We start from the raw sequence: 26,796 nt of genomic DNA on the forward strand, positions 1-26,796 counted from the left end.
GGCGGGTGGCTTGCTGACTACGTCCTGAACTGGCTGTTTGCGGCCGGGCTTGGTCAACACTCAGTACAGTCAGTCACCTACGGGATCCAGTCAATCAATATATTGACTGACCTCGTGGCAACACCATGACACACATACGAGGGCTCTTGTCCACGGCACAAGCCCTGCGCCAGACCTTCATTGCACCCCTCCGCACGACTCGCCCGGGGCTCTTCCACCTCACCCCGATCATCCAGAATGCGCCCCAACTCCGATTCCTACAATTCCGGCGGCCTGCCCCGTCTGACTCGGCATCCTCGGTCAGTGGTCCCATCAAGGACGAGGCCATCAACGCCCCTACTGTACAGATCGTCAACGAAGCAGGCAGCCTAGACCCCCCAATCCAACTCAACGCGGCCCTCCGCTCCTTCGATCGCTCCAAATACTTTCTCCTCCAAGTCTCTCCCAGCGGCGACAACAATCGACCACCAGTCTGCAAGCTCTTGAACAAGATTGAGGTCCAGGAAAACGAAAAGGCCAAGGCCAAAGCGGTAAAAGCAGCCAAGGTGAACCTGAAGCAGGTCGAGCTAAACTGGGCCATTGATGCGCACGACCTGTCGCATCGTCTGAAGCAGCTCACGACCTTCCTGGAGAAAGGTCGTAAGGTGGAGATTGTCCTAACGAGGAAACGGAAGAAGCGGGCTCCGACTGTGGAGGAGGTCAAGCAGGTCATGCAGAGCGTGCTGGATACGGTCAGAGATGCGGGAGCTACGCAGACCAAGTCAATGGAGGGCAAGCCGGGCGAACATGTTATCCTGGTGGTGAAGAAGGAGTCTTGAGGGTATGCACTGCACAGTACTGGCGGAGGAGATATACTACCTGGCCATGCTCTCAGTTCAAATTCTGAATATATCATCTGAAAGAGAAAAGATTCCCTCCCAGTTTCGAAGCCGTTGCATGAACAGAATCCCCCAAAAATAGGTGTCATGTCTGAGCAAGGGATTCCCTGCTAGCACAGTCCATGCGACACCGGGACAGGAGGAGGGCCCTCGACTCCTGTTACTTAGTTTGTAGTACAATGGTTCCATTCGAGTCTAATGCCTTCGATGGCCATCGGCGACACCTTCGGACTATCCGGCATAATTGACAAAAAGAAACGCAACACTATTGAAAGTAATGAACTGCCTCGCTCTGTATAGTCCGCAATCCCAGCCCCGTGATTGGCTCGATGACTAAGCCTCCCTAAAATTTTGGGAAGGTGATGGTCCCGGCTTCCTCCTTCCCTCCATCTCTCTTTCTTTCTTTCTTCCCTTCGTTTTCTTCGATTTCTTTCTGTCAATTCGTCCAGGATGTCGAGCATCTCCCGTTCCGTCAACCTCCTGGCGCGCAGCAGCCGGGCCTCCCTGTTGCGCCCTCGCGCCGTCAACCCCGTTCACCATGTTTTCGCCAGCGACAAGATGGCTGTCCGTGGTCTGGCCACTGCTTTCGAGCGCACCAAGCCCCATGTGAACATCGGTATGTCAATTGAATCTCGCGCACTGGTTGTTTGCCCGCTAAAGCCCATCAAAGGTACCATTGGTCACGTCGACCACGGCAAGGTGAGACTCGACCGTGACAATGCTCCCCCGACGCCCCCATCTAACGTATCCGCTGTAGACCACACTCACTGCCGCCATCACCAAGCACCAGGCCTCGAAGGGTCTTGCCAGCTTCCTGGATTATAACGCCATTGACAAGGCTCCCGAGGAGCGCAAGCGCGGTATCACCATCTCGACTGCCCACATCGAGTTCTCGACGGACACCCGCCACTACGCCCACGTCGACTGCCCCGGTCACGCCGATTACATCAAGAACATGATTACTGGTGCTGCCAACATGGACGGTGCTATTGTTGTCGTTGCTGCTTCTGATGGTCAGATGTATGGATGCCCTGGATTTTTGCCGTAAAAAAAAAAATACTGACCGATCCAATAGGCCCCAGACCCGTGAGCACCTGCTGCTCGCCCGCCAGGTCGGTGTGCAGAAGATTGTCGTGTTCGTGAACAAGGTCGATGCCGTCGATGACCCGGAGATGCTGGAGCTTGTCGAGCTGGAGATGCGCGAGCTGCTCTCCAGTTACGGATTCGAGGGCGAGGAGACTCCCATCATCTTCGGCTCTGCGCTCTGCGCCCTGGAGGGCCGCCGCCCAGAGATCGGTACCGAGAAGATGGACGAGCTCATGAACGCCGTCGACACCTGGATCCCGACCCCCGAGCGTGACCTGGACAAGCCTTTCCTCATGTCCATTGAGGAAGTCTTCTCCATCCCCGGCCGTGGTACTGTCGTGTCTGGCCGTGTTGAGCGCGGTCTCCTGAAGAAGGATACCGAGGTGGAGATCATTGGTGGCGGTGTCGAGCCCATCAAGACCAAGGTTACTGACATTGAGACCTTCAAGAAGAGCTGTGACGAGTCCCGCGCCGGTGACAACTCTGGCCTTTTGCTGCGCGGTGTCCGCCGCGAGGACCTTCGCCGCGGCATGGTTGTCGCCGCCCCCGGTAGCACCAAGGCCTGCAATAAGTTCCTGGTGTCGATGTACGTCCTGACCGAGGCCGAGGGTGGTCGCCGCACTGGATTCGGCAACAACTACCGCCCGCAGGTCTTCATCCGCACTGCCGACGAGGCGGCCGATCTGTCCTTCCCCGACGGTGACGCCTCCCGCCGTGTCCAGCCCGGTGACAACGTCGAGATGATCCTCGAGACCCACAAGCCCATCGCTGCCGAGGCCGGCCAGCGCTTCAACATTCGCGAGGGCGGCCGCACTGTCGCGACCGGCCTGGTCACCCGCGTCATGTGAATCTAGTTTTCACTTAGAGGTCAGATTGGCCTGTGTATTATTTGATGTCCTTTCCTTTCGTCCTGTTTGTTTGGCGCCTTATATTCACCGCGCGGGAATCAGCGATCAGCACCAGGGGATCCGGGGGGGTGAAGCTGGAGTTTCTTGAAGTGTGTCCATGTACCCTTACTGTATTGGTCGGCTTGTTATATCTTCTCCCCTCAATCCTCGCCTCTATTCGTGTGGCATTGTACTCAAAATAGAACATCTCAATGCGATGTGTTGTGTTTGCAGACAAACATCTTCAAATTGGTATTCATCAGTGTGTGTATCATAGTCATCTATTACAGACTCTCCGGACTCCTCTCCGCCTCGTCCACCTTGCTCCTCTTAATCCCCACAAGCAGCAACATCTCATTCCAGAACCCAATATCCTTATCCAGCGTCGTGAGCTCATACCGCTCAATCGCCGGCCGATCCCAGACCAGATCCGCCTCGTGCGGCTTAATGAACTTCGTCCGCTTGAAAATCTTCCACCCGCTGAAGGTCAGGATGGCCAGGAACACCATGGCGTAGTAGGTGAAGAACGTGCCGACGTTCCAGTTGCCCGGCAGGAACGTGGCGTATCCGTAGCAGGTGACGACGCAGATCATCCAGCACAGCGCGAAGACTGTGCTCCAGGGCTGGAAGTAGCCATAGTAGGGCAGTTCGCGTCGGTTGACCCCCTGTGCTTTGCATGCGCGGTAGAAGAAGAGGTAGGTTGTGCAGATTACAATGTAGTCGATTACGCCGCCGGCGGTGACGATGTTGACCAGCCTGAGTGAATCGTCAGTTAGACTCCATGTTTAAAGGGTCAAAAAGGAAAGATGGATGAGGAGTCACCTACCATGTCAGCACCTGGTTGGACCCATTAGACAGCTGGAGCAGCGACAGAAGCGGGAAGACCATCGTAATCCCAAGACAATAGATCGGCACGCCCTGCTTGGTACATTTCTTCAAAAACTGAGGCGCGTGCCCGTCATGCGCAAGACCATGCAGCGTGCGCGTCGCGCAGTAGCAGTACGCATTACCCGCGGAGTAGATACTCGTCAGCAACAAGGCATTAACCAGAGACGGCAGCCCGGCAACACCCATGTTCTGCATGGCAATGACATAGGGCGAGGCGGCACCGGTGCTGGTGCCGAGGTTCTTCAGCAAGGTCTTGTCATTGTAGGGGATGACGATTCCCGTGCACAGCGCGCCGCCGATGAAGAATACTCCGAAGCGGATGTACACGGACTTGAAGGCGCGCTTCAGCGTGACCCGTGGTAGTTTGGTCTCGCCGGCGACCATGGCCATGTACTCTGGGCCGACGAGGGCGAAGCTTGCGCCCCAGAGGGCTTTCAGGAAGCCTTCGAAGCGGCCCATTGATCCTGTTGTGATGGACACGGCGAATGCGCCCTATTATAGTATAGCATATCAGAAGAAAAGACGTGCGTGGGTTGGAGGGTGGGCATGGTCATACCGGGTTATTCCAGTATCGGAATCCATAGACGTCGTGGGTCGGATTACCGCCCACCATCGTCACGAAGGTGAAGGAGAAGACAATTCCCATGAGGAGCAGCTTTCCCCAGGACAGCCAGAACTCGGCTTCGCCGTAGTATCGGACGGCGGCGACGTTGATAAGACTTTAAGCGTTCGCATCGGGCATTAATCAGTACGGGCTAGGTTCGGTAGTAGACGCAACGGGCAGTGGGAAAGAAAAGGTAAGGCGCTTTGGGAGTTGGAGTGGGATAGGCACAAGGAAGGGAAGGAAAGAGGAGAGAAATACCCATAGGAAACAATGCAAGCCGCGCAGATAGCGCCGACGGGGACATCGTCGCTCCAATACTTGATCACAAGATTGAGGGCGCTAATCTCAAAGGGGATGAGAATAGCCTCATAGAAGAAGAAATTCCAGCCCGCCATAAACCCCCAGGCATCGTCGACCCAGACGGCGGCATGGCGAATGAAGCTCGCATTGACGGGCATGTAGACGGCCATCTCGGCCATGGCGTTGTTCACCAGCGCCAGCACGCACGAGTACAGCCCGTACGCGAGCAGCAGACTGCCGGGCCCGCCGCCGTTCAGCGAGGTGCCGATGCTGACGAACATGGCTGTCCCGATGGACCCGCCGATGGCGATCAGTTGGACCTTGCGGTTTGAGAGGTGTCGCTTTAGGCCATGGTTGTCGTCGATGATTTCGCCCGTGTCCACCTCGTGGGTTGCGGTGAATGTCTCTTTGGGGTATTTGGTTTTTTCCATACTGGGCTGGTGCACATGGGGGTATTCTGTATCTTGTCTCTTGTTGTATTGGGGGATTGGGGGTTTGTTGCTCAGGGCTTGCTTGATGGAGTGGGTGGTTGGAGCTGTATGTCGTTTCCAAGTGTCTACGCCAGAGGGAACTCTAGCATATTTAAACAGATTCAATTTTCCGGCCAGAAAAAGAAAAGAAACCCGAAAGAGGCGAAATCGTCAAACCCTAAGAGCAAACCCACCAACTAATAGTAGCTCGTGCAGCTTAGCGAACAACAGCCCGAGTTTCATACTTTGGTACTTTGGGCCGGGAATTTAACCTGGAATTAACTTGGCGGAGACCATTCTTATTCGCGCAGATATCGGACCACTCCACTCCCGCACGTGGAGTCGGGAAAACTCCATCGCTGCGGTGTTTACTGCCGTGTTGGCACAAGGGTTCCTGGAGGGTTGCGCCGTTCTGTAGATAGAATCAACTAAACTACCTCTGGATAAATCCGCCGAGATGCAATAATAATAATAGCAATTTCGGGGGCAGACCGTAGAGGATCGAAGAGAGAGAAAGTTCAAGCCCAGGTCCATGCACCGGGCTTTACCGGGGCGCAATTAATACCTAGCATTTGGGACACGCACGGATTCCTCGAGGCCCCAGCGGCGTCCCCGAGGGCAGCCTTCGACTGGCGCCAAGACCCACTGCGGCGTCCGGCAAGCCGTGCTGTACGGACGCCGCTGACTACGGCGGCCTGCATTGGGCTATGTGGGAGGATCTACTAGACTACGATGAGCTTAGCTGTGGCACTGTCCGCAAGTAGGATGGATCGGCCCTCGCTTTCGATTGCAGAAATTGGATGGGCGGGTTTGGGCCGGGCGTTTGAGGGGCGAGTAAGCGGGTGTAGTAGTGCGTGGGAGATGGTGGTGTTGGGTTGGGTTGGTTTGGCTTGTCGGGGGACTTGATTGGGCTGGGTGTAGAGGCGGGCGATACCCTTGGGGTAGGTGCTGACTGAAGGAGATAAGACAAAGAAGTATGATAGATAGGACTCGATTTTGACAAGAGGCTAGTAGTGATACATGTACAAGAGGGATCGAATGAGTAGCAACAAAAGAAATCTCCAAAAGAGGCGGTAGGACCCAACTACCAGAGTCTATTCTCCGGCAGAACCTTCTCCTTCTTAACACCAGCCGTCGACTTGCGCTCCTCCGGGGAGCGGAAGAACAGACTCGGTCCCTCCATCGGCTTGAGCAGATGGCTCAAATACCCGCGATGGGCGGGATCACGATAATACTCGATATCCCGGCGACTCGACGGGTCGGGCAAGCGGAACCGGAACCCCATAGCCTTCATCACCTCTCCCTCCTGATCAGTAGCAGCAACACCCGCCGCCTCGTGCAGAGCCTCGTTCCCGCTCTGCGCCGTCCACGCCAGCGAGAGGAACGGGTGCGTCTCGCGCGCCATGATCCGCGCGATGGCCGAGCGTGTGTAGTACCGCGTTGTCACGGTGCCACCGGCGGCTTCAACGGCTGCGATGGCGGACGCGGATGCGCGCGATACAACGAGGTGCAGCGGCTGCTTAAGGGTGGATGCCTCAATGCGGCCGAGCAGCTTCACGCCGTCGCGGTGTTGGTGGATGCAGCGGGAGTCCAGCAGCTCGCGGACGGTGATCGGGCGCGCGGGATCGATGCGGCCTTGGTCGATCCAGTCTTGGATGCGGTCGAGGTTGATGGGGGCTAGGTCGGCGGAGAAGCTGTTCGTGTTTCGCCTATTGTCAGATCCTTGCCACTTATAACGACCGCCCATATGACCGTAGATTGATAGAGAAAGTGTAAGAGAGGAAAGGAAGAGGAAAAGACATACATATTCGTATATCCGCGCTCGCCATGCACGACAATATCCTTCGTCTGCCCACCATTGAAATTCGCCGGCACTTTGCCATGCTGCTTCTGACCCTTGTGTCCACGGCCGGAAGTCTTACCCTTTCCTGAGGCAGGACCGCGACCACGGCGAATGCGCTTGTTATAGGCAGAGGGATTGTCGGAGAGCGAGCCCAGGATGGACGCTTGGCGAGTCTGGGTATGCTGGATGTGTGGGAGGAGGAAGGCCAATGGTGATGATTGGAGAATGGGGCGGGCAGCAAATTGCTGCAATTGTAGGGGTAGCCCCATTAGCCGAGGAGCCATGGTGGTGTGTGTGGTGTGGTGGAAGGAGAAGGGAGATGTGTGTTGTTCGGTCGGTGCTGGAGGGAGCGATATTTGTCCGGAGAAATATCGGGCCGGGATGTCCAGTGTCGGTCTACCAGTTGACCACATTTAGTAGATTATTGCCATCTGCTATGCAGGTTTTGTTACAAAAATTACTTGACGAAAATGTAGAGAGCAAGAGAATAACAAGTCTAGTTTCTTATTCTGGCAGGGCTAGCTCTGCTCGTGTAAAACGCCAGAATCATGCAAATGCAAGGTGCAGCGAATCGAATGCCCTCCGAGATAAACAAACGCCAGAGTAGATTGCCATATTCCCGTTATTGGGAGACGGAAACACACCCATATGAAAGCCCCTTTTCTAGGTGTAATGAAATAAACGCCAGGCACATGCGGAATCATAATAAAGATAATCCTGTACAAGGATGAAAGGGGAAAAAGGCAAAGAGGGAAAAAAGATGTATACAGAGAAAGAATAAAAGGGGTTTCTCGTAAGAGGGTCGTGACACGGTGAAGTCGTGAGAATAAGAACAAAAGAGGCAAAGCTCAACTGGAGTAGCTCTGCGTCGGATGGAAGAGGGGTTGTGGGAAGGGAAGGCCCTGGTTCCATGCCTCCGGCTGGATGAAGGGCAGCGGACCAGTCCTGCGGTCGGCAGAGGTCTTGCCCAGTGGCTGGTAGTGCATGTGGTCGAAGGGGACACTGCGCTGCTGTTGCATGGAGGTTGAGGGAGGAGGAATCAGGAGGGTGTGGACGGAGCGGACTGGCCGGTAGGGCGAATTGCGGTTGGCCAGGAAGAAAGACGGAGAGAGGTGGGTTTGAGGGGTGTGGACGGAGTAGGCGGAGACGGCCGGCGAGACCGTCGCAGATGACACGCCCAAGGTGTTCGGGTGGTGTCGGCCCAGTTCTGGGAGTGTCGGGGTCGTGTAGTAGCCTCCTGACGACACCGGAGGGAGAGCCGCCGGGGGCATCTGCTGTGTCCAGTTGGGGGTCCGGTTGTAGATTGGGGGCATCAGGGTCGGGAGTTGAGACACAGCGGCCGAGGAGAGTGGCTGTGGCACTGGGTGGGAGGATGGTGGCAGATTGGGGGGCGGGAGACGAGAAACCGGTGCCATGGGCGCCTGGCACGTCGGGACAGAAGTTGGAGTCATGACCGGGGGCAGGGCCGGCAGGGTCGGCATGGGCGTCATAGTGGACGAAGGCATCGTCAAAGCGGGAGTAGAGATGGTGGTTGAGATTGCCGGCCGTTTCGCAGGATGCAAAACCTCCAGATCGTCCCGGCTCCGTTTCCGGGAAGTACCCAGAGCGGCCTCGAACTGAGGTTGCAGTGAGGGTGCTCCGTAGGGCGGCAGACCGTGGATAGGCATGTACCAGTTCGGCTGGGACTGCGGGCGTGGCAGGTCGTTGGTAGCGGGAGGCGAGGGCAGCTTGGACGATAGGGGAGACTGCGATGGCGGCGGCGAGATACGCAGCATGGGGGGGTGCTGCTCCGACTCGAGTGGCAGCATCGAGGCCTGGCTGAAGAAGTCGCCAAACAGGCCCAGCAGGGTGTGCCACCGCGCCCACTCGGCCTTGGAGGCGAACAGGTCATAACGAATGTTGCTCAGGAACTCCACCTCCATGATATGGATCTCGTGCACGGCAATGCCCGAGACCTCCGCCCAGGTCTTGTTGGTGTAGGTGTTGTCATCGAGAACTATAGGCTGAGTCAGCATGGGTTCCTATCTTATCGGCTTATCGGCTTATCGCCTATCACCCGTACATTTGTTGCCCAGCATCAGGGCGACCGTCATCAGCCGGAACTCACTGCCCTTCTTGCCCTTGACCCCCGAATTGAACTTCTTCAGTCGGTAGACAAACAGCAGAGCCAGCAGGATCACATTCTGGCTGACCTGGGTGGTGGACAGGATGGAGGCCACCCATTTCTGGAAGCCGACCGTGGGCATGGCTTCGGGGACGAGCGATGGCACCGGATGCAGCCGGTCTTCGATGGCTTGGAGTTTGGAGGTTTGTTCAAACCAAAACAGGCAGGTCATCTAGTGGGATCCCCGAGATTAGTGACCGTCACTGTCGATGTCCTGGATTTCACTCACCTGAGCTGCAAATTCAGCCAGACTGCCCTTGCTGCCGTTGATGGACGATGGAATGCGTAGCTGCGAGCCACCTGTGCTGGTCGTCTTCTTCTGGTTGCTGGCAGGCTCCGAGGCAGGGACCTCTTTCACGGGCACCGCCGAATTCTGGGACTTCATGGCAGCCACCATGGACGATGACACCGAGTCAAATGGACGGGCGTGGCCGTGCATGATTCCATCTGGTTTCCCCCCGTAGGCCACACTTGGCATGGCATTGTAGGTCACCCCGGTCATGTCGCTGGGAGGTGTGGGCAGACCGTCCCGAAAGGGAGCAGTCCAGCAGGAGCCCGCAAGGGCCGGTTTTGGGTAGTAGGTGGTCACGTCGCTGGCTGGGATGGTGGCAATGCCCTGGTGTGAGAGCGGGTGACGGAAAGTGAGGGTTGAGGAAGGCATAGGGCGCGGATGGAAGGTCGACACATATGGGGTAAAGGTGCTCCGAAGTCCACGTTGGGAGGTGCCGGTTAGCGGTAGCCCATCGTTTGTGAAGACAGATGGTCGTTCACTGTGCCTTCGCTGCTGATCTTTCTATTGTGGAATGTATAGGGAGAAAAAGGAATGGAGGTCAATGAGGCTCAGGGAAGAATCATGAATTCTAGAGGGGCAGTGAATGATGTAGTTATGTATATCGAGTGCCCCCAATAGGCCCATAGAAGGAAGTAGTGGAGAGACCAGGCAGTGGATGGCCCAAGTGGGTAACCCAGAAAAAGGAAAAATTCAATTTAAAAAGGAACTTCACGACCAGAGGGAGTGGGATTAATTATTTTATTTTATTTTAATTATTAACAAGTCAAGGCATCATCTCAGCGATCCTTGGCCAGGGTAGACCCATCCGGAGACAAAAGCGAGAGTTTGACCCGGACGCAGGTCCAGCAGGTTGATCCTCCTTTCTGGGATTATTGGGTTTGGCGCGATTGATTGATTAAAATCAATAATAATCCCAAAAATAATAAAATACCGGTTGGATGTCAGAGCCACCGGGGGGTCACAAGTGGATGCGGCGCCCGAAAAGGGTAGGTCGCAGAGTCATGTTTACGGAGTGTGAAAGACACCGGCTGGCTACCAATCAGGGGGCGGGTGGCCGGATCCAGTGGCTAAGGAACACTAGGTAAGGTCAAAGGCATGTACGCCTCCGTGCGGAAGGCGACGAAAGGGGGGGAGATGCCGGGAAGCGCGGGGCCATGGGGGTTGAGCACTGGTGGCTGATCGCTAGTAGTCCTGATCATCAGAATGAGCAGGAAAAAAAAAGACCCCAGCTAGTACATAGTAGTCTAGTGGGTTAGGGATTAGAGAGGCAGCCCGGTGAAGCGGGTGACAATACCAAGAGGACGGAATGCAGCCTAGGGATGGCGCATCACATCGTTCGTGTATGGTCAGCCCAATACCTGACTAACCACGGAATGCTAGGAGGTGCGGCTCCACCCAGGTCTCAGTCTTTTCCGTGTACAATCCGAGAGCACAGTGCCACATCATCATCTGAGTGATCATGACACGGTTACTAATGTACAGTATGTACTCCCCGACCGAGGAATGCCCGCTTAGTAGCCCGTCTGTTGTTTCCGTCTACGCTTCGGACTGGATCGCCTGTCATTCATTTCATTTCCATTCATTCATCCGGACGAGTTTCCCGTTCTTGCCTTTTTTTTTTTCTTTTTTTTTTTCTCAGTCAGACGGTGGACCGATTTGATAGTCTGGTCCTGTCAGTAGTTAGTTCTCCGGGGGCCAAGGACTTTGGTTCCCATGTAGCCTGTTTAGGTCAACGCGCATCGCCAGACTTCCGCGCGCGCCACGCCTCCTCGACCCTACCTTAACCGACTAACCCCGTCTTCGGCTGATTGGCCGCAGTTGGAACCTAGCTGGTCGTTTCACCTGTGGATGATTCGCAAGCCTCACGTAAGGTATAGATTCGGTCGATTATTTGTCGTATAGTTGCACGGTGCAAGGTTGGATCAACGATGGAGGCCTTAGTTACTCGCCCCCTATCCTATCACCCTTTCTGGTACTATCCGACCGGACGAAGGCGGTTGGTTCGATCGACTAAACACTAGTTCCCATGCACCATTGCCATCCATCCCGACCGATCACCGGGTGGATTCGTAGGGAGCGAGTGATTACGATTATAATTTCAGGCGCACGAAACCCGGTCATAGCACGCCACCCGTTCGAGAAATAGTGTTGACTCTTGGGTAACAGGATCCGGGCAGCGTAGACGACGATCCCCAAGGAAATGAGAGTTTGGTGGGTGCACTTCACCAAATCACCATGGACCAGACTGTCAACTCACGGCCGAGTATGCACCGTTAGTGACAGTCATCCCGGTCGTCGAGCGTGTCGTGTCCACTTTGGGCCATTATGAGCCACCGCCACGGTGGGAAGGGAAGGGAAAAGAGAAGTGGAGTCTGTAATTTTCGGTGATTCCAGAACCCCAGATAGCTGACACAGCCAATGTTAGTGCTCCATCGTGCGAAGATGATCTATGGAGACCAGGCTGGGAGACTAACCGCCTCTCGGGCTCCATAATTGACGGAGTTGACGCGGAAGAGGGGCCTAGGCAGCGTCACGGCGCACAGCCGGTAAGCAGGCGAAATCTCGCTTGGTGTTGCATTATTATTATTATTTAATTTTTAAAATTATTATCCATATTCGATCTACACAGTTGTACCGCTTCCTCGGCACAATATAGTAACGAGAACGAGAGAGAGAGTCATCCAGGCAAACTCTGCGGCACTTGTCCGGTGTGGAGTTAACCGAAAAAGGGAATGGGTTTTCTTGAATTGTTGCCACCGCCTCCGAAATTGATCCCGGTTGCGGCGCCCCGAACTTTACAATTTAGTATACACGAGTCACAGAGAAAGAAAAAAAAGTCACCGCCTGCTTGTTGCTCCACTCACCCAAGTAGTAGGTGGTCGTGAGAGGAGATTGGCGGTGCAACTAAGCACCGGTCGACCAGTGTTTCTCTGCGTCGGGGATGGGAATGATCACCGGTTACAGCCGGGTTCTACACAGGACTATTGGGCGCATGCAGCAGTTGGACCTGAAGTTCTGACCTTGCGATCCTCACGGCCGTCATCGGATCCCCCCTCCCACACACCCTCGGTGAAGGTGGTGCTTCATATGCACGCGGAAGACTCGCCTATCATGGGAGGCAAACCCAGGGCTGAGAGGGTTCTTGTCGGCAACACGCCATGCCGCGCGCTGATTGGCGCCCAGCTCGAGCTCCCTGAGTTTGGTCCGCGCCCAAAGATGGGCAGGGGGGTGGAGGAGGATGGGGCGGTCGAAACAAAAAAAAAGAGTGGCTGAATCCACGGTCAGAAAACCTGAAGCCGATCACCAAATGAATCCAGGTTCTCATCTAAACCGGCATTCTCCGCTTGCTGCTTTTTTCCTAACCATCTCCGTACATATGGTGGTACACAGCGCCTTCGCCCGGGCGCGCGGGGGGTCCGCTCATCCCGTACAGGATGCTGAGAGGATGCTGCTTGGGAACGCCCCGCAGAAGAAAGGGGCCCTTCAGAGACACACAGTTTCCTGTTGATCGCGTCCGTAAGATTTTCGAGCGGTCCAATTTGATGCAATCCGCCGGGTGAAAGGACCGACCACCTTACGGCGCTCTTACCCTTTCCCAGCCGGGCTCCTTGCAGTTTTTGCCCTAGCAGGCCCGAACAAGAAATCATCACATCGCTCCATCACGGCTCCGTACTATAGACTAAGGCCCATGTAGATTGCTTCACGCGGGCTGGGCTGCTCCGCTTGGGCTTGGATTGTCTCGTCTTGTCTTGTCCGAGGGGGGCTGACACGAGCCAAGTCATTTGAGGAATCGCCCCAACCCTCGTCAACCTTGCCTTGCCTTGCGGTAGGCGAAAGGATTGCTTCCATGTAGCGCCGCGCCTCCCCCCAGCAGGGCCTGAGGACATGGGGGTGGGTGTTGTGATAGTGCCAAAACAAGGAATTTCGGCGGCGAGCAAACAACGTATTCGATTCGAGACATTGCGCCTGCAGAAAGATGGGCAGACCCTTGTGACAAGCGACTACATGCTACTGGTCATCCATCAACTCCATGGCTGAGGCCACCACTGTATTCCAGACTACTCCAGCCCCCATCCCCCGTGCGGCGGCGCAGGGGCCAAAGCAGCGAAGTTAGATGACTGACCGTCTGGATCTCTTTTTTGATAATCATGAAATTATTATTATGCTTCTCGGCGCGTGCCCAGGATTTGCAGGAGTCCAAAACTCAACTGCACCACATGGGCCACCGAAACTTCCGGCAAAGCTACGTTTGACTTTCCGGGCCACGACGATACTTTGATTTGTGACTCCTTTGGGCCCCCCGCTCGTGTCCGCTCGTGTCCCACTGGAGAGGAAGGCGATGATCACGAAAGGATGTTTATGTATAGAGTGTGCTGTGGGGGGCAAAGGAAGAGTAAAAGCCATCCAGCTGGGCACTTCTTACGTAGCCTGTCTCAGGCCGGTCGCCTTCAACATTGACCTCCAAATTTGGGTCAGAGAGCTAGACCTAATATCGCCATCCTGCGGTCAGACTATAGACTACGTACTACTCACTACTGCTGTGGGGGGGTTTAGTAGTTAGCCCAGCTGAAGCATATCCATGCGTCTGAAGTCATACCCCCTGCCCCTCTAGAGTCTCGAGCTGGTCCAAGGCCCCATAATAATGACCAAAAACTAGCCATGGAGCGGTCACATTGCGAGTCTCAGCCTAAGACGATCAATAATGGCCTAGTTATCTCCGGGGTCCGAACTCCCTCCCTATTACAACGTACTGTCAAGTGTCTGCCTGTGACACCAAACGCCAAAGAAAAGCTCAGTGGAGTCGGGCCAACGCAATCATCTTGCTCGGCTCACAGGATACGATTCCATCCATCCATCCCATCCGTTGTTCCCACATCCAAACCAGCCGAGAGTGAGCGAGGATCACATTCCGGCACCTGCCTGCCGTCCACATCCGGTGCCACTCGTGAGAGTAAAAACGGTCTCAGCCAAACATAGCCGGGCTCTTCCGCCTATGACAGACCAACGCTTGGTTGGTGTGTACCAGGACAACGGCGGCGGGCGGGAAAATATTGCGATGCCAGGGACAGTTTAGCGATTTCTTTCTTTCTTTTTTTTCTTTTTTTTATGGGTTTTTTTCTTGGCTCACCGGGCTTATTTCCAACTCGGCTGGAGCATGCACTGCCTCGGAAGTAATGGTGGTCGTGGTTCTGGTTCCCAATAACCAACTTCCAAGCTGGCCTTGTCAGGGTCTAGATGTGGACTTTTTCTGGCAATACTGCAGAAACAAAGAAAGATCCCTTGCTCACGACTGACTACATACATTACAGTAGGCATGCTTCCGATCTGTCATCTGCGTGCACTTTGTTGTGTCGACCCAGTAATAGGGATGGATGTATGGATGGCAACAACAAAGCTCTGGACCATGGTTGCTTACCCAGAACTATGTCACCGGTGATCTCGATGACACAGATCGCCGACTCGCAGGCGCAAGATCTGTTCCACAGAGATGATCAAGATAGTAGATGTCAATCACAAATGTGGCGGCGTTTTGAGTTTCAAATGTTCTTCCGGCTCAGCCTTCTACCACCATCCACGTCGCCGGATAGTTATTTGTCTTTTTTGCCTCTCTGACGGGAGCCTGCTGATGACGCCGTCGCCATTGTGTCAATAGCGCAAGGCCGATCTCGATCACGCTCGTGTTCCATTGTTCGTCACCCGACACGACACGATTCGATCCAAATCCTTGGGAGGGTTGGTTCATGGACAGACCAACCGGGGACGAAGATTACTTCGGACAGATCGTCACAGCCGGCGCCCAGCAGTCTTGGATTACGAGCCTGAGGCATTCCAGTCCATGCCTGCCAGATGAACGGCCGTTTGCCTCTATCTGGATGTCTGCGTCTTGCTGACCGGTAGGTGGTTTCGAGACCGACTTGGGCTGCCTGAACATGCCTTGTCTTGTCGATGAGAGGCTAGCTTGCCTGATCTGCCGTGTGGATGTGGCCTCGGTCGGACTCGGTCCTGATCGAAATTCCATAACTATATCGCAACAGATGTTGGCGCTGGTTTTGGGAGGGTCGGTGTCCTAAGTGTAAGGCTCCGGAAATTACATTACTTTGTCTGTCAAGACTTGGGATACTCCTACTCGACCAGGCAATGCAGTTATCAGAGCCTTTCAGGCTCAAAGAGACTAATATCACCAGTCAAAACCAGTCATGGCATTGCAGCTCTACGGATCTACTCATTCCATTCATAGGTAGACGTGCTATGGCTCAATACCAGATGCCCGGCTTTCTCGGATGCCAGCATAACAATCCGCGTTCCTAATTATACCATCGACAACAATATTGGACAGGCCGGGTCCCTGTACCTGAACAGCTTCCAAGCTATTGCCTGCGCCTCACCTCTGCAGCTTCCCGTTTCTCTGGAGACTTTTTCCATGGAGTCCATTATCCGAATTGACTATCAGTCTGCAATATCCAGAAGCTTCTTTCATGGACAGTCATAACGCATTCAGATGTCCACGAAAAAGCAGCCTTGCAACGGCAGGGTCTCGTCACAGTGCCACGAACAAATGCAACCCCAGTTACAGGCATAAGCGATGCAGAAGCTGACCAGATAGTAAACATGTTTTGCAGGCTGATGCAAGCCTCGGTCATCTCCCTGTGCCGTTCGTAAGACTCGGAGTCGCCGGCGCGCAGACACCCTGGTGCACCCCAGGGTAGCCGTCTCTACATCCTACATGCTTAGTGCTAGTTTCCAAGACATGAAAAATATTTCTTCGGAGCTATCGTAATACTTCTGATCCTGGCGCTGTCTTGATCGTATTTGCATGCTTTGGACGGGCCTTGACCGCCCAATTTTGTTTTAGCTGGGGGTACACGTACAGGAATATTACGTGCCTTATTTCATATATATCTAATTAATGTTTTGTGTCTTTTAGGCACTATTTGAAGTATGATAGCTGTTGAGCTGTTTCGTATTATGGCGGAGATCAGGAAATATATATCATACCCGTACCACTTTCAATCCAGTTCATTTGCATATGCGGCCGTCTACCAGAATACTGGTTACGTGTGGAGTTACCGCCACCTTGTTTGCGGCGTAATGTGTTAGTGAGGAAGACAATGACTAGGTCATATTGTAATCTTGCTGGGAGTCGTAAAGAGGTAACTTTTTTGATCTATTGAGTGATGACAAAACTTTATCATGAGATCTACATTTATTGCTCGGAGAAGAGAGGAGGAGTCTGATCCTCCATTTTAACCTTGACCTTCTTTGACAAGTTGACCAACTCATCCCCGCCCTTCGCGTGGCCAACGCCCGTTTTAGTCGCAAGGGTTCCTGTAAGTAAAGGCAACAAGGAAGACTTCCACAAAGTCGCCTTCAGCTGCCGTCTAGAGGTGACGGTGGAACCAAGCAGTATAATGGATAAGACGACACAGCAACAGGGAGGATGATTCACGACCAGAGCACATGGATAAAAGTGCCATTCGAATACGTCCGTCCTGCAACCTGGATGGCATTGTCACTTGCGGAGCGCATGTTATCAGTCATAGCTTCATCCATGCTCTTGAAGGCTTGACTAAGGTTTTGGCTATTGTAAAGAAGCAAGCAGACTGAAGTCCTGAAAAGCCAATTGTAGAGCCGTCTGGAGACAAAAAAAGGTGCTGTTGAAGAACATTTGGGAGTTGTGAGAATGTTGTCCAAACCCACAGTGTCTATGGTGTAAACCGAATCTTTGGAAAGGGTTTTGTTCTTCCTGAAGGGTGCTAATGACTGCGATGGTTTATTCCATTGCTTATATAGCCGCTCCTTAACACCGAAGTGATCAGATGCCATAGAGATACTGCATCCTCGTAGCCTCGCCGTACGGTCGTTCAGAGAGATGGAGTTGTTGGTATATTCTCTCGCACCAGTAGACGGAACATTCCGTTAAGGTAGTCTTCAGTTCCTTCACGGTAGCATTTTCTTTCGTATATATTAGAGTGCCATTATACTTTGCGGAGGAAAAGGACAAAATTGGCCATGGAGCCCCCTCCATCAGTCTTCATACTCTGTGTAAATAGATGTCCAGGACTGGCGATCGATAGAGAAGAATATCAAGCCGGGCTGATTATTAACAATATCAGAAGTGAGGTTAAAGCCTGTTGGCGACGTGTAGGTACAGTCCAAGTGAGGGTAAACATTCCATTTTTCCTCTTGTTCGTACAAAGACTAGTTTTTACACTCTCTTGAAGCCCCTTCTCGATATATAACTAATAATTCGACCCCAGCTGCAATACTGTCTGCCCCATTGTCACCAGGGAACTAATTGACAGAGTTGATCTTCCGCGAATCTGTCCCAATATCAAGTGTTTACCATATGATCTGAAAGTATATCTATGACTCCACCCACGCCGGATCATCCCGACTCCAAACGTCGTTAGCTTTATCACGTCATCCCCAATTACCTGAAAATTCCCTGAATCAGAGAGTTGTCCGATATTGGCCGACTCGAGCAGGCAGCATTGGGTAAGTCAAAGCGGCAGGGAGAAACCGGACCGCAGCAAATATGTTTCCCCAGATTCGGCGCATTCGACTCGAGGACGGGCCGGGTGTTGCACGTCAGAGGCGCGATCTGAGCTGGCCGATGGGCTGAAGAGCCCGAGGTTGACTCGATCGGCGGGCGAAGCCGGAGAGCCCCAAGGTCAATTCAGGAATGCTAGGAAGAGATGGAGATGAAGCTATAGACAGACTGCTAGTAAACAGCCGCCAGAATATTATCATATCTGGTGCGGTTAAATTCTCCCGGCTGAATATCTCGCAGTAGCAAGTGTCTCCAATTTTTTTTTCCCATAGTGTGGACTCTTTTTTGCCCCAGTGGATAGATGAGCCCCGAAAAGGTCGAGAACTGGGTCGGAGGAACTCCGGAACAGAAGAATCAATGTTGACATGAATATGAATTGAAAATGGTCGACAGTAATAATCAGTCCAAAGTGTATAGTTCGGTAGTTAAGAGACTGAATAGAAAAGTGATAAGAAAGTACCTGGTACTTAACTTGCCTGCCACAGAGGCGGCCAGGCGGCGTACCGGGTACATCGCCTGAACCTCGCCCCTTGTGGTCCCGGGCACACCGATTCGCCCAAAACAGCATCATCGGCCCTTATCGAAGATTCAAATTTTCTGCGTCGGACCTAACTCAATCATTATCCCCTTCCATCCCATCCACCACCCACCCTCTCCGCTCCTCGCGTCCTTTCTGGTGCACTCCATCCATCATGGCTGGCAGTTCGCTGGCAATCCGCTCCATGGCTACCATGCAGCTGCCGTCGGTGTCGCGCCGGACCATCTCAACCTCCAGCGCGCTCCGCACGAAGCTGCTGCGCCCGACCAGCTTCTCTCAACCCTCGCGTATTACTCGCCGCACCTACGCTGATGCGGCGCCCACGCCCACACCGAACCCTGCCCCGAAGCCCAAGAAGCGTTTTCGATTGTTGCGCTGGTCCTGGCGCTTGACCTGGCTCGCTGGTATCGGTCTGACCGGTGCTCTGGGCTACAGCATATATTCTCTGCGTCACCCGGAGGAGCAATTCGAAGTCGACCCGGACAAGAAGACACTGGTCATTCTCGGTATGTCTCGGTCGCCAGGGTTATGAGGATACGCGCTAATGGGAACACCCTGTCCTAGGAACCGGTTGGGGCTCCGTCTCGCTGCTCAAGAAGCTCGACACCGAGAATTACAATGTCATCGTCGTCTCCCCCCGCAACTACTTCCTCTTCACCCCCTCCTGCCGTCATGCACTACTGGGCTTATCGAGCACCGCTCGATCATGGAGCCCATTCGGAACATCCTTCGTCACAAGAAGGCGACCGTCAAGTTCTACGAAGCTGAGGCTACCAAGATCGACTACGAGAAGCGCGTTGTGTACATCAGTGATGACTCCGAGATCAAGGGCGATATCTCCCACACTGAGGTTCCTTTTGATATGCTTGTGATTGGTGTGGGCGCTGAGAACGCGACTTTCGGTGGGTGAATAATACCTCTCGACGCATAACGGTGTACTAATTCGGATTGTGCAGGTATCCAAGGTGTCCGGGAACACTCCTGCTTCCTGAAGGAGGTCAATGACGCCCAAAACATTCGGAAGCGTATCATGGACTGCGTCGAGACAGCGATGTTCAAGGATCAGACACCCGAGGAGGTCAAGCGCCTGCTGCACATGGTTGTGGTCGGTGGTGGCCCGACTGGTGTCGAGTTCGCGGGCGAGCTGCAGGATTTCTTCAACGACGACCTGAAGAAGTGGATTCCGGAGATCAAGGACAACTTCCACGTTACACTCGTGGAGGCGCTGCCCAACGTTCTGCCCATGTTCTCGAAACAGCTGATTGACTACACCGAGTCCACCTTCAAGGAGGAAGAGATTACCATTCGCGCCAAGACAATGGTCAAAAAGGTGACGGACAAGTACATCGAGGCGGAGGTCACCAATCCCGACGGATCCAAGGAGTTGGAGACTATCCCCTACGGTCTGCTGGTCTGGGCTACTGGTAACGCTGTGCGCAACGTGGTGCGCGACTTGATGAACCAAATCCCCGCTCAGAAGGACTCGCGCCGTGGCCTTGCGGTCAATGAGTACCTGGTGGTGAACGGTGCCGACAACATCTGGGCCGTTGGCGACTGCGCCATTAACAACTACGCGCCGACCGCCCAGGTCGCCGGCCAGGAGGGTGCCTTCCTTGGCCGTCTGTTCAACATCATGGCCAAGACCGATGCCATCGAGAAGGAGCTGAAGACTCTCTCCGAGGCCCAGTCCCACGCCAAGGACGACGAGGCGCGCAACCAGATCTTTGACGAGATCCGCGAGCGTCAGAAGCAGCTCCGGAGAATCAAGCAGATCGGCCCCTTCCAGTACTCCCACCAGGGCAGTCTGGCCTATATCGGCAAGGAGCGCGCCGTCGCCGATATCAGCTGGCTGAGCGGCAACATCGCCAGCGGCGGCACCATGACCTACCTTTTCTGGCGCAGCGCCTATCTGAGCATGTGCTTCAGCAGTAAGTGACCACTCAATCTGGTCTTTGTGTGTGTTCAATATTAACTCCCATCTGCAGCTCGCAACCGTGTCCTGGTCGCCTTCGACTGGGTCAAGGGTAGGCTGTTCGGCCGTGATGTCTCCCGAGAGTAAATTCTCTTTTGTCTGACTGGAGACTCGGCCTCGCCACTTGAGTGTCTGATTAATTACCTCTCCTTCGCTCCTCTCGCCTTGAGCGAAATCCTCCACATGAACGCCCACGCCATACCATCCATCTGCGTACCTCCAACCCTTTTTTCTGCTCTTTGATGCCGATTGTCTATTGGTTTCCTGTTCGGGTCTAAGGGTTGTATAGAGGGCAGTACAAGCTGGCCCTCTTTTCTTTTTACTTTGTTTTGGTCGTGTTACTTTTTCCTTTTTCATTGAGTTGTACGCTATTGGGAATAGATAGACCAGGAGACTGTTAATTAACCATCAATAATTTTTTGATATATTTTTTCCTTTCAAATTCAGACCTCTAGGTAGAAGTACAACAAAAGCAAAGCAACCTCCGACAGAAATAAAACGATGAACAGGAATGAATAGCTTATGCCACGCCAAAGAAAAACAAAAAATACGCCATGCCTTGTTCCGCTTGTCATCAGGTTCTCCATCCATCATCATAAGAAAACAAAGAAAAAAGAGAATTTCTTCGCGGCAGACAAATTCGAGTATATCAAAAAACAATCGCAAAGGGTATCTTGGGTAATCAAAGAATCAGTAACCAACACCAGCGCTGGTTGTGTTATAAGAGCGCTGGTAACAGAAAGAAGAAGAAATATATCATCACATCATATCAAAATCGTGGTCAGAGAGGGGCGGAGGGGACAGAGAAAAGAGGGGCGTAGTTCAGAGCTTCCAAACCGAATCCGCCGGGGTCTCGGCACCTTCGGCGACTTCTCGGAGCCAAGAGCATCCGAGAACGTCACGGATAGTCCACCGTTTGTCAACTTCCATGTGCAGGCAGCCCTTGATCAGCTCGAGTGCATGAGCATGATCCGTGCGAATGAGCTCGTCACTTACTTCGCCAAGCACGGACGCTTGGTTCCAGGTACCGCTCAGGATGTTGGATTGAATGCGAGGCGCGAACGGGTCCTGGAAGGGGCGCGAGCCAACAATGACAGTGTAGACGATGACGCCAAAGGCCCAAATGTCGACGGAAGGATGGATCACGCCGTTGGTGGAGAGGAGTAATTCTGGTGAAGCATATTCCAGGCTGCCTGCAACGCTGGTACTGGACCCGGCGGGGCCTATTTGCTTGGGGGGAGGACGGTCGGCAACATCGTCGTACGGATCGGGGCAGTCGCCCCCATTATCGATGGCTATCCATTCGGCCATGCCAAAGTCGCAGAGCACGAGTGTCGAAGATATCGTTCCATCCTCGTCTTCAACGGGATCGAGGAGGCAGTTTTCCAGCTTGATATCTCGGTGAACGACACGGGCGTCTTCGTGTAGGTAACGAATAGCGCTAGCTAACTGGTAGGAGTACTTTTTTGCCAGTTTGGAATCAAGACCACCTCGATTTTGGCGAACCAGATCAAATAGAGTGCCGCCAATGGCGAGTTTTGTGAAACAGAAAGTGGCGTAATCCGTCTCGTATACGGCGTCGAGGGTCAGGACGTGGGGGTGATTGAGATACCGCCAAACCCGAACCTCGTGGTCGAACTCGGCCTGCACTTCGTCGTTCTCTTGCTCACTCCGGCCACTGATTTTCTTTCTCACGATCTTGACTGCTAGGCGTTTCGTTGCGCCGTGCTCCTCGACCTTGAAGGCTTCTTTGACCGTACTGAACCCTCCAAAGCCGATCTGTTTCCCAAGGACATAGTCGCTTCCAATCATCTGACCTTCGTCATCTGGTTGAGCTGCTGGCTCTTCACCGCGGGCCGTCCACATGGAGAGGAACGTGCTGGCTGGTGATTTGCCACTGGAGGAGGCGGTCGATCGCCGTGAGCTGTGCCGTGTGGAATTTCGAAAACTACTGCTGCGATCCAGAAAGGAACCTCGGGATTTGCTTCCAAAGGGTGTCGCTACACCCGCGGACCATGAACTGCGGTCCTCGGGAGACGCGAAATTTTGGGTTGGCGAAGTCAGGCAAAACGGCGACATCATCACGTCCCTAGCCTCTTCGGGCGGAGTACGCACTTCATCCGTGATTGGAGAGACCGTGGAAAGCGACGTCAAAGAAGTTGGATGAACGAATTCGGCGCCCACAACTGACTCATCTTCTGGGATGATGCGTGTTTGGGAGTTTCCCGTCGGAAAACCTTGAATCTGCTGGGACCGTTTGGGGCTCGATCTCCAAGCCTCGACTTGCTGCTCGGGAACAGGGTCGTCATCCTGCGAAAGAGCGTTTCGAAGACTGGATCCCCGGGGCTGGAACTTTTGGGAGTTCCGATTAATTGTATCGTCCTTGGCCAGCGGTTCCTCTAGGGCTCGCTGGGGGCCGGAATCCAGGGAAACCTGGGGGTTGAACGTGATGGAGGGGTGACGAGTCTGAATGTAGCTATCGAGGGGCGATCCTTGCACATCATCCGGCTTGTGTGGAAACTCGTCGTCATCTGAAAGACGATCGTCCGGGCGGGGAACTGAGATGGGCGACGTTGCTGAGTGTAGATGATTTAACACACTGCGGGCTTCATCAGTATCGCGGCGGTGCGCGCTGCAGTTATGAGAAATGTTGATACGGTCGTCTTCGATACCATCGCCACCAGCTGTCACTCTCCTCCCCGCTTCGCCATCCTTCGACTCTACCCTTTGATGAAACGACGTCTCAAGCCTCAAGCCTGCTAACCCGTTCCTCTCTGGGTGCGCCATGCCTTCCATGCACGGGGTGAAATTGTGATTGCGGTTGTGAGCCCGGAGCAGGCTTGCAGAAGGGCTCTGGGAACCCTCTGCCTCCTTTTATTTATTTTTTTCCGTCGGTGGTCTCCGATGATGATTGATTTTTTGTGGGGGGGGGGGGGGGAGATATAAAGCGGGGTTGATGGGAGGCGAACAATGACGGGCACGACTGCTCAGGCAGGTGTTGCGTCGTGCAAAATATATTGTTGAGGGGAAGTTGATTGGGGTCAAGAGAGTGAAGGAGGGATGGATCTTAAGGCAGGGCGAGGAAGAGATGGCAGAGGAATGATGTCCATGACCATCGGGCAAATGCGGGAGTTGACACTGCTGAGTCAGCTGGCCCTAAACCCTGGCCCATTGCGGCAGTCGCGTCTTGTCAGGGTGAGAGTGCCTTAGCCGCGCGCTTGTTTGGGCCTCCTTTCTCTGTCCTTCTCCCCTGTGTCCGGTTCGGGGGATCACTGTGCCCCCTCTTTTTTCCCTTCTCGACTACAATTCTTCATGTCGCTCTGGCAGTCTCAATTCCTTTCGTGCTGTGACTGAGGTGCAGACCAGCTTCCTTTTTTTTTTTCTTTCCTCCGTCTCTCTTTCCCCCTCCCTACCTTTCTTTTTTTTGGGGCTGCTTTGCCGAGTCCCCCCCTCTCGACTCCTCGGCCTTGCGATTGTTTCGATCTTGGCGACTTTTCTTGTTGCGAGGGAGGCTGGAGCTACTCCATTTACCCGGCGCGACCTGTTCAAAGTCGATGTTTCCGATCCAACACTTGCTCCCTGCGCCTCAATCTTGTGTCACTTGGCTCTTCCCCACCGATACCACATTCATTTTGAAGCGGCAACATGAGCCGACCTCAGATAATTCGAGCTGGTAGGCCCTCCCAGTCGCCTTGTGCCAGACCCAAATACTGATCGCCCACTCGTCTAGATACCTTGGACCTGCAGGACCATGATACACCTTCGGCCAAAGACCATTCCAAGCAGCCCGAACAACCAGCTCCCCTCGGCAGCGGCCGACCTGCCCCCCACCAAGAGCTGTCCCTTCGCAATGCGGAACAAGACTCAAAGTCAGAGCTCATGGGCGCGAATGGAGTGGATATATATGGCGAACCGGAGGATATGGAAGACGAGACGAACGGCACTCAATACGACCATGAAGATGGTGATTTGGCAGACGGCGAAAGCGATGACCTCCTCGACGATGACTTGATGGACAAGATTTCCAGCTCGCCCTCCATCGACGATGGTACGTGTGGTCAATTCTGGGATTGAAGGACTCCGCGCTAATGGAATGTTCAGAGGATATCGACTTCGAATTCGTTTATGCGCTTCACAACTTTGTCGCAACAGTCGACGGCCAGGCAAATGCTGCAAAGGGAGACACCATGGTCCTTCTCGACGACAGCAATAGCTATTGGTGGCTTGTTCGTGTGGTGAAGGATGGTAGCATCGGTAGGTTTGAAGGCTGCGATCACCTCGTTCATGTCACTGACCATAAGCCAGGGTATCTACCAGCGGAACACATCGAAACACCGACCGAAAGGTTGGCCAGACTTAACAAACACCGCAATGTCGATGTATGTACCGCCCTGCTCCCTGTGAGGATCACCTCTAACCCAACACAGCTCTCTGCAACCATGCTGGGCGACAATTCGGAAAAGTCCAAGAACCCCTTGAAGAAGGCCATGCGCAGGAGGAACGCGAAGACTGTCAACTTCGCAGCACCGACCTACATCGAAGCTTCGGACATCGAGTTTTCTTCTGACGACGATTCTGAGCATGGTGACTTCTTTGATGATGAAACCCTGGACGGAGAAGAGGATGAAGCACAAGAGCAGGAAGACATCGTTGTCGAACCTCTTCGGCCCAAAGCGCAGAAAGAAAAACCCACGGAACAGACAGAAGCCAATGGCACACAGGAGAGACAGGAGCCTGAGATCCGCTCAAGCTCAGAGCCGCGTCGGTCAAGCGAGGAGTTCTTTGATTCAGATGGTACGATGAAACTCCATTTTATCTCTATATGGCGCTTTGATTTCTAAAACCTTCGCAGAACCCACCGTCAGCCGGTCCAGAAATGGCACTGTACGGAACACCGATTCTTTCTTCAAGGACGACACCGCAGAGCCAAAGAAGATTTCCCTCACACCGAATTTGTTGCGCGACGTGCGCGACGAATCCAACAGCATGGGCCTGTCTAATGATTGGAAAGAGGTACTGTGTTCTTGCCCGTTGTCTATTGGTGGAGTTAGTGCTAACATTCTCATGAAGGGCCGTGGAAGCTCGGAGTCAACCGAACGGGCCTCAGTCTCAGGAGAGAAGGGCAAAGATGACAAGAAGCGCAAAGAAAAGAAGCCAGGGATGCTCAGCGGACTGTTCAAGCGGAAGGACAAGAAGAGCAAATCGTCGACGGATGATGACTTCGAAGAGCCTCTGCAATCTCCAGGGGAGACTTCATTCCGAGCTTCACCCGTGTCAAAGACGTCCATGGAGTCAATATCTTCGGAGACACGGTCTTCTTCCAAGCAAGGAGTACAAAGAGAGAGCAGCAAGAAGCTACAAAAGCAACCCCCGGCCGGATTTTCTCCCACCAAGGCGGATGCGCCGCGGGACCCTTCAATGGAAACTGCCAGAGACGCGACTCGAAGTACCAACGATCAATCAATTCGACAAGTTACCTCGCCCCACGCCGACGAGACTCGGAGAACCGTGGTATCCCCTGCCAGCCAGTCGAGTCCATTCAAAGAGGAATTTGTTACTCCAACGGAGTCTTTCCACCCATTATCATCTCCTATTGAGCGACCATCCAGCGAGGCCCAAGTGAGACCATACTTTGCGTTTGACGGAACGATCTTGCAGACCAGCGGGACACCTTCACCACAAAAATCCGTACCAAAACTTGTCACCGAGCCGGTCAGCGACCGACCCGAATCCCCTGTTGTTGTCTCTCCTGTGGAGACGCAAATTCTTATCGGCGGCCCAGGACCGACAATGGAGGCACCGTCGCAGCGGACACACTCTGTTTCCCCAATCTCCGAACCGTCATCTCCTGAAGCCGAGAGAAAAGATTTCAAGACTGCCGAGCCTACCCCTGGTTCATTCGATACTTTGTCTGTAGACACACCGACCTGGAGTGATGCTAGTCTACGATCATACCTCGATGAAGAGAATGATATTCGTGACCTGTTTATTATTGTCCATGACAAATCGAACATCCCCCCCGCTGGTCCTGACCACCCCATCACCGGCCGTTTGTTCAAGGAGGAAAGCAAACGACTCAAAGAGATGACAACCCAGCTGGATGACATGCTCGTCAACTGGATGTCTCAGCGCAACCGAAATTCCACACCGACGCGGCCCTTGCAGAGTCCACCGGTATAGTGGTATAGCCTTTCCCTTCGATGTGTCTTTTTTTAACGTCAGTGGATATACTTATCCGGGCCGCCAATTCGCCCTGCGATAACGGGACAGGGAGTTTTGATCCGAATGTGCTGGGCGCATTAATTTGGCGGGCCCCTTTATTA

At 53.7% G+C, this 26,796-nt stretch overlaps 9 protein-coding genes across 9 annotated transcripts; 4 read left to right on the forward strand and 5 right to left on the reverse strand.

Annotated features, from left to right (window-relative positions):
* Window positions 1–125: 125 nt before the first annotated feature.
* N7474_000476 (putative translation initiation factor IF3) lies at window positions 126–818 on the forward strand (the record flags this gene model as incomplete). The annotated part of the gene is made up of 1 exon (XM_057191891.1): window positions 126–818. One exon carries the CDS (start codon window positions 126–128, stop codon window positions 816–818), a length of 693 nt encoding a protein of 230 aa, XP_057056844.1.
* Window positions 819–1,328: 510 nt separating this feature from the next.
* N7474_000477 (translation elongation factor Tu) lies at window positions 1,329–2,812 on the forward strand (the record flags this gene model as incomplete). Its single annotated transcript, XM_057191892.1, has 3 exons — window positions 1,329–1,577; window positions 1,636–1,898; window positions 1,954–2,812. 3 exons carry the CDS (start codon window positions 1,329–1,331, stop codon window positions 2,810–2,812), a joined length of 1,371 nt encoding a protein of 456 aa, XP_057056845.1.
* A 323-nt stretch (window positions 2,813–3,135) lies between these two features.
* Window positions 3,136–5,074, reverse strand: N7474_000478 (general amino acid permease; the record flags this gene model as incomplete). The annotated part of the gene is made up of 4 exons (XM_057191893.1): window positions 3,136–3,607; window positions 3,678–4,231; window positions 4,296–4,458; window positions 4,602–5,074. The coding sequence occupies 4 exons, from the start codon at window positions 5,072–5,074 to the stop codon at window positions 3,136–3,138; spliced, it is 1,662 nt and encodes a 553-aa protein (XP_057056846.1).
* A 1,123-nt stretch (window positions 5,075–6,197) lies between these two features.
* N7474_000479 (mitochondrial 54S ribosomal protein uL15m) lies at window positions 6,198–7,240 on the reverse strand (the record flags this gene model as incomplete). Its single annotated transcript, XM_057191894.1, has 2 exons — window positions 6,198–6,822; window positions 6,918–7,240. 2 exons carry the CDS (start codon window positions 7,238–7,240, stop codon window positions 6,198–6,200), a joined length of 948 nt encoding a protein of 315 aa, XP_057056847.1.
* Window positions 7,241–7,804: 564 nt separating this feature from the next.
* Window positions 7,805–9,781, reverse strand: N7474_000480 (uncharacterized protein; the record flags this gene model as incomplete). The annotated part of the gene is made up of 3 exons (XM_057191895.1): window positions 7,805–8,952; window positions 9,019–9,292; window positions 9,350–9,781. 3 exons carry the CDS (start codon window positions 9,779–9,781, stop codon window positions 7,805–7,807), a joined length of 1,854 nt encoding a protein of 617 aa, XP_057056848.1.
* A 6,835-nt stretch (window positions 9,782–16,616) lies between these two features.
* On the reverse strand, window positions 16,617–16,963 carry N7474_000481 (uncharacterized protein; the record flags this gene model as incomplete). Its single annotated transcript, XM_057191896.1, has 2 exons — window positions 16,617–16,791; window positions 16,860–16,963. The coding sequence occupies 2 exons, from the start codon at window positions 16,961–16,963 to the stop codon at window positions 16,617–16,619; spliced, it is 279 nt and encodes a 92-aa protein (XP_057056849.1).
* Window positions 16,964–18,655: 1,692 nt separating this feature from the next.
* Window positions 18,656–20,560, forward strand: N7474_000482 (uncharacterized protein; the record flags this gene model as incomplete). Its single annotated transcript, XM_057191897.1, has 5 exons — window positions 18,656–19,007; window positions 19,066–19,121; window positions 19,196–19,403; window positions 19,458–20,429; window positions 20,487–20,560. The coding sequence occupies 5 exons, from the start codon at window positions 18,656–18,658 to the stop codon at window positions 20,558–20,560; spliced, it is 1,662 nt and encodes a 553-aa protein (XP_057056850.1).
* A 735-nt stretch (window positions 20,561–21,295) lies between these two features.
* N7474_000483 (serine/threonine-protein kinase) lies at window positions 21,296–23,269 on the reverse strand (the record flags this gene model as incomplete). Its single annotated transcript, XM_057191898.1, has 1 exon — window positions 21,296–23,269. One exon carries the CDS (start codon window positions 23,267–23,269, stop codon window positions 21,296–21,298), a length of 1,974 nt encoding a protein of 657 aa, XP_057056851.1.
* An 849-nt stretch (window positions 23,270–24,118) lies between these two features.
* N7474_000484 (SH3 domain-containing protein) lies at window positions 24,119–26,653 on the forward strand (the record flags this gene model as incomplete). The annotated part of the gene is made up of 7 exons (XM_057191899.1): window positions 24,119–24,146; window positions 24,204–24,521; window positions 24,575–24,727; window positions 24,779–24,852; window positions 24,901–25,267; window positions 25,326–25,486; window positions 25,544–26,653. The coding sequence occupies 7 exons, from the start codon at window positions 24,119–24,121 to the stop codon at window positions 26,651–26,653; spliced, it is 2,211 nt and encodes a 736-aa protein (XP_057056852.1).
* Between the last annotated feature and the right edge of the window lie 143 nt (window positions 26,654–26,796).

This window comes from Penicillium riverlandense (genome assembly GCF_028828495.1).
Source record: "Penicillium riverlandense strain IBT 135883 chromosome Unknown utg000001l_segment0_segment0, whole genome shotgun sequence".
Taxonomy (NCBI): domain Eukaryota; kingdom Fungi; phylum Ascomycota; class Eurotiomycetes; order Eurotiales; family Aspergillaceae; genus Penicillium; species Penicillium riverlandense.